Source organism: Gavia stellata, chromosome 11 (assembly GCF_030936135.1).
Source record: "Gavia stellata isolate bGavSte3 chromosome 11, bGavSte3.hap2, whole genome shotgun sequence".
NCBI lineage: Eukaryota > Metazoa > Chordata > Aves > Gaviiformes > Gaviidae > Gavia > Gavia stellata.
The window spans coordinates 11576407-11582749 of record NC_082604.1 but is presented as its reverse complement, the minus strand read 5'-3'; the positions used below and the strand labels follow the sequence as shown (position 1 = coordinate 11582749).

At 66.0% G+C, this 6343-nt stretch overlaps 1 protein-coding gene across 1 annotated transcript; it reads left to right on the top strand.

Annotated features, from left to right (window-relative positions):
• Positions 1-2304: 2304 nt before the first annotated feature.
• On the top strand, positions 2305-5927 carry IRS1 (insulin receptor substrate 1). Its single transcript, XM_059822714.1, is given in 3 exon segments — positions 2305-5111; positions 5143-5674; positions 5676-5927. Coding segments are annotated over 3 exon segments (3591 nt in total).
• The last annotated feature ends 416 nt before the right edge of the window (positions 5928-6343 follow it).

Genomic DNA, 6343 nt, shown 5'->3' with positions numbered 1-6343 from the left:
ATCATTTTGTGTTGCATTTCAGCCTTAAGAGTAGGTGTGAGTGTTGCTATCACAGTTTCACCTCCGACCAGCTGGGGAACAGCTTGCTCCGGCAGGCCAGTGCCAGCATAGGGGGGATTAAAGATCCACTGCACTGCACGGGATATTCGGAGTCTCCTATCAAGAGAAGTGGCGCTAGGAAAAAACCAAACAAACAAACCCCCTAAGATCAAGCCTACAAGCAGCTCCTTTCTCCCGATGCGGAAAGGAGGAACTGGGACCATTTTCAACTGTCCTGGAGATGGCAGCATTGAGCAATTTATTGTTTAGATTTGGCTTGCAACACTTGTTTCCTACTCAAGAGGCAAAAGTTACGCGTACGGTACGTTTCAGCCCTGTAAACAGCAGATCGCGTTGAGTATTCAGTTTAATTTAGCATATAATGATTCGGGGAAATACAGTTAACTGCTTGACACGACACTGGAAAAACTCTTCTGGGGACCTTTCCTCGACCGCCCTGCCGCCCTCCATGGAGGCAGCGCCAAACCTCCCGCTCCTCGCTAGGTCTTTATTCGGGGAACGACCGCCCCGGCAGCGCAGAGGACGCGCCGCTTCGGGCCACGTATTAGCCGGAAGCGGTTCCCGAGGAGCGGAACGAGCCGCAGCCGGGGGGGGGGGGGGGCACGCACGCTCAGCGGCTTGCCCCCCCCCCCCCCCCCCCCCCCGCCCCGCTGGCCCCGGGCGGCGGGAACCACCCCATCGCAGGCAGCCGCGGCTGCCCCGCTCCCCTCACAGTGGCCCGCTCCGGCGGCGAGGGCGCGGCTGACTCGCCCTGAGGGGCGGCGGGTAACGGCGGCTCCGCGCTCGGGCCTGCCCCGCCGTGCGGAGCCGGCGACAAGGGCTGCGGAAAGGAAGGCGGGAGGAGGCTTTCCGCCTCGCCGGGCCCGCCGCGGCGAAAGCCGCCACACTGCAGAGGCTGCCGGCGGCGGTTATAAATAACACGCCGCTGAATGGCGTCTACGCCTCCTTACTACACGCCGCGCCTCAGCCTGGCCGGGCACCGCCCCCTGCCACCGCCCTGACGGACAGGCGGCGGCACCAATGAGGGCGCGGCCCCCGGCGGGCGGCGCGGCGCGGGGCCGGGCCCGGCGGTGGCGGCCCCCGCGGCCGCGCTGAATGAGGGCAGGGAGGGAGGGCGGGGAGCGCCGGGGCGGGCCGCGGGGCCGCGGCGCTGGGCTGGCCGGGAGCCTGGCGGCGGCGGCTCCGGGGATGGTCCACGCACTGGCGCCGTCACGTGTTGTTCTCCTTGGAGTGAGCCTGAGCCGCGGCGGCGGCGGCGGCGGGCGGAGGGGGCTGGACTGGCGAGCGCGGCCCCCGCCGCCTGTTTTGGTGCGGGGCGCCGGGAAACTCCGTGAAGAAGCCGGCGGAGAGGGAGTCGCCGCGGCCGTGCCCGCTCCCCCGCCGGCCTGGGGCACGGGAGGGGGCTGCGCCGCCGGCCGCTGAGGCGCTGCCGACTGGAATGAAGAGGAGGAGGAAGAGAGGATGTTCCTTCGGCACTCGGGCTGCCTGCCCTCCCGCCGCTGCCGGGCTGCGCCGTGTGTGGAAATGGCACTTTCTCTGCCTAACGAGATGGGACTGAATGGGGTCGCCAGCCTCCTCCGCACGCACGAGCGGGAGAAGCAGCAGCAACCTCAGCGCTGATATTTGGGGAAGGGGGGATTGTGTTGTGGGCGGCTTTTTTTTGGTTTTCTCTTTTTTGGGGGGGAGGGGGGAAAAGCAGCGTGGATTTTTGGGTGCAAACCCCGGACTTTGCAAAACAATCTCCGCCCCCAAGAGGATATTTAATCTGCAACAGAAATCGCTACTCGCGGAGGCAAACTTGAGACGGGGAAGGGGTGCCGGGAGCGGAGGAAGGGGACCCCCGCCCCGCGCCCGGCCCCAGCGGAGCCCGACCCCTGCAAGGGAAGATGCGTTTCTCTTTCCCGGCGGCTGCTCTTGGGACGAGACTTTCGTCTGGACTGATCGGGACTGGACTTTTTAAGGACACGCGTACCCATCTAAGGGCGATTTGGGCATAAACAGCAACGCAAACTCTGATTTGGTGCTGGAAGCTGCCTCTGCCACTGAACAGCTGCTCTCACCCTGCTTCTGTCCCTCCCCCGTCCCGTTCTCAAAAGAGGCTCCTGAGCTATTTTGCTTCTTTTTTTTTTTTTTTTTTAATTGTTGCATGATTTTTATTTTGGGTGGTTGTCTTTTCCGGCTGGCTTGGCTGTTTTGGGGTCTTGCGGACTGCTAGCTGCAGTAACAGCTCCACCGCCTCTCATCATGGCTAGCCCCACAGATAATAACGAGGGCTTCTTCTCAGATGTCAGAAAGGTGGGTTACTTGCGCAAACCCAAGAGCATGCATAAACGCTTTTTCGTGCTGAGGGCAGCCAGCGAGTCTGGACCCGCCCGGCTGGAGTATTACGAGAATGAGAAGAAATGGAGACACAAGTCAGGGGCCCCCAAGCGCTCCATCCCACTAGAAAGCTGCTTCAACATCAACAAACGGGCTGACTCCAAGAACAAGCACCTGGTGGCCCTCTACACCAAGGACGAGCACTTTGCCATTGCAGCTGACAGTGAGCCCGAACAGGAGAGCTGGTACCAAGCGCTGCTGCAGTTGCACAACAGGGCCAAGGGCCACCACCACCTCCACCACCATCACCACCACCACCACAGCGACGTCACCTTTGGAGGCAGCAATGCGGGACTGGGGGAAGCAGGTGAGGACAACTATGGTGAGGTAGCCCCTGGCCCAGCTTTTAAGGAAGTTTGGCAAGTAATTCTGAAGCCTAAGGGCCTAGGCCAGACAAAGAACCTGATCGGCATCTACCGCCTGTGCCTGACTAACAAGACCATCAGCTTTGTGAAGCTGAATTCAGATGCGGCTGCTGTGGTGCTGCAGCTCCTCAATATCCGCCGCTGTGGTCACTCTGAGAACTTCTTCTTCATTGAGGTGGGGCGCTCGGCTGTCACTGGGCCTGGTGAGTTCTGGATGCAAGTGGACGACTCGGTGGTGGCACAGAACATGCATGAAACCATCCTGGAGGCCATGCGAGCCATGAGCGAGGAATTCCGGCCCCGCAGCAAGAGCCAGTCCTCCTCAAACTGTTCTAACCCCATCTCTGTGCCCCTTCGCAGCAGGCACCATGTCAACAACCCTCCACCCAGCCAAGTGGGGCTCAGTCGCCGGTCCAGGACTGAGAGCGTCACGGCCACCTCTCCTGCTGGTGGTGGGGGTGGAGGTACGGGTGGCAAACCCAGCTCTTTCCGGGTTCGAGCATCGAGTGATGGGGAAGGCACAATGTCAAGGCCCGCCTCTGTGGATGGTAGCCCAGTTAGTCCCAGTGCCAGCCGGACTCATTCGCATAGACACCGCGGCAACTCCAGGCTCCATCCTCCGCTCAACCACAGCCGGTCCATCCCAATGCCTTCCTCGCGCTGCTCTCCTTCAGCCACCAGTCCAGTCAGCCTGTCATCCAGCAGCACTAGTGGCCACGGCTCCACCTCGGACTGCCTGTTTCCACGAAGGTCTAGTGCTTCGGTTTCCGGCTCCCCTAGCGATGGCGGATTTATTTCTTCTGATGAGTATGGTTCCAGCCCTTGTGACTTTCGCAGCTCTTTTCGCAGCGTGACCCCAGATTCATTGGGACACACCCCACCAGCTCGGGGTGATGAAGAGCTCAACTACATCTGCATGGGGGGGAAGGCCACCTCCTCTTGCTGCAGCCTGGCAGCCCCCAACGGCCACTTCATCCCACGCACCTGCCACCAGCAGCAGCAGCCCCGCTACCCTAGTACGCCCTGCTGTCCTCGAGGTGGTGGTGAGGAGGTTGCCGACTTGGAGAAGGCATTCAGGAAGCGAACTCATTCTGCAGGCACTTCGCCCACCATCTCCCACCAGAAGACGCCCTCACAGTCTTCGGTGGCCTCTATTGAGGAGTACACAGAGATGCTGCCTTCTTACCCATGTGGTGGCAGCCGGCTGCCCTCCTACCGGCACTCAGCCTTTGTGCCCACTCACTCCTACCCAGAGGAGTGTCTGGAGATGCACCACCTGGACAGTGGCCATCATCGGACGAACTCCGCCCCACACACAGATGACGGCTACATGCCCATGTCACCAGGTGTAGCCCCTGTGCCCAGTGGCGGGGGGCCCCCCAAAGGTGGTGACTACATGCCCATGAGTCCTAAGAGTGTATCGGCCCCACAGCAGATCATCAACCCTGGCAGGGGGGGCCGCCACCCTCCAGCCACGGTGGACTCCAACGGCTACATGATGATGTCCCCCAGCGGCAGCTACTCCCCTGACAGCGGCTCTGCGGGCTACGGCAAGATGTGGACAAACGGCGCTGGCCACCACCCGAAACTCTCGGTGGAGAGCAACGAAGGGAAGCTCCCCTGCGGCGGCAGTGACTACATCAACATGTCCCCAGCCAGCGGCTCCACCACCAGCACCCCGCCCGACTGCTACTTCGGGGGCGCGGGGCAGCCGGGCGTTGAGGAGGCTGCCACCACGGCCCACCACAAACCCATCTATTCCTACTTCTCGCTGCCACGCTCCTTCAAGCACGTGCACCGGCGGGGCGGCAGCGGGCCGGCGGCGGCGGGCGAGGAGGGCAGCCCCCAGCCCCGCATTGCTCTCGGCTCCGGGCGCCTCCTCTACGCTGCCGAGGACTCGTCCTCCTCCACCAGCAGCGACAGCCTGGGCGGCAGTGGTGGCGGTGGCACCGAGGGCGGCCCCCAGCCGCAGGCGCAGCCCCCGCGCAAGGTGGACACAGCCGTGCAGACCAGGGGCCGCCTGGCGCGACCCACGCGCCTGTCGCTGGGCGGCCCCAAGGCCAGCACCCTGCCGCGGGCCCGGGAGCAGCCCCCGCTCCTCCTGCCCCCGGAGCCCAAGAGCCCGGGCGAGTACGTCAACATCGAGTTCATCACCGGCGAGAAGCCGGCCTTCCCCTCGGCCGCCCTGGGGCTGGGCTTGCCGCCGCCGCCGGGCAACGAGGGCGCCGAGGAGTACATGAACATGGAGCTGGGGCCGCCGCGGGCCCCCTGCCCCGCCGGCTTCGCCGCCGCGCGGGCGGCCCCCGCGGCCCGGCCCGGCCGAGGCGCGGCCCCCCGGCGGCCGGGACTACGTGACGATGCAGCTGGGGGGCGCCGCCGCCGGGGGCTCCTGCTCGGACTGCGCCGATAGCCCTTCCCCCTGCTCGCCCGCCCTCCTGCTCAGCTACGCCGACGTGCGGGCGGGCCGCTCCGCCGCCGAGAAGCCCCCGCCGGCGGCGGCGGCGACGACGACGGCTTCCCCGGAGCTGCCGCGGCCGCCGGCCGAGCTGTCGGCGGCGCCGTCGCGCTCCTCCTCCCTGCTCGGGGGCCCCGGCGCGGGCAGCGCCTTCACCCGCGTCAGCCTCAGCCCCGGCCGCAACCAGAGCGCCAAGGTGATCCGCGCTGACCCGCAGGGCGGCCGGCGGCGGCACAGCTCCGAGACCTTCTCGTCCACTCCGAGCGCCGCCCGCGGAGCGGCGGGCGGCGGCGGGCTCGGGGCGCCCTTCCCCTGCGGCGGCGCGGGGGGCGCCGAGGAGGTGAAGCGCCACAGCTCGGCCTCCTTCGAGAACGTCTGGCTGCGACCCGCCGCGGGGGAAGGCGGCCGGCGCCCCGGCCGCCCGGCGGGAGGCGGGGGCCGCGCCCGCCCTGGAGAACGGGCTCAACTACATCGACCTGGACTTGGTGAAGGACTTCAGTCACCGCCGCCACCACCACCTCCACCCCCCCGCCGAAGGCGCCGCTCTGCCGGGGGGCAAGCAGCCGCCGTCGCCGAAGACCCCGGGCCAGCCTCGCGGGAGCGGCCACTCCAGCGACGACTTAAGCGCGTACGCCAGCATCAGCTTCCAGAAGCGGGAGGAGATGTAGGAGCCGGGCGCCCGCCGGGGAAGGTGAGCCGGGGGCGGGGCGGGGGCAGCCGCGGCTCCGCTCAGGGAGTTGAGCGGCCCCGGGCGTCTCTGCGAGGGGAGAGGGCCGAGGTGGGTGCCGAGGGGCGGCGGCGCGGGGCTGCTCGCTGTCATTCCTCGCCGTGGGGACTGCCAGCTCGCAGAGCGCGGTGCGGCAGGGCGGGCTGCCGGCGTGCGGCATCCTCCGCCGGGGAGGCTGTGGGAGGTGCCGCAGCCCGCGCCGCGGTGGCTGTGACACGTCGGGTTCGTTCCCGTGTGCGTTTTGGCTTTAATATCGGTAGCCTGTTTTAGTGGCAGAAGCACCCGGGAGCACAGCATCCCTGCGGGTGTCCCAGCCGCTGGCTCTCGCCTGCACGGGCCGGGGGCATTGCTTCCAAA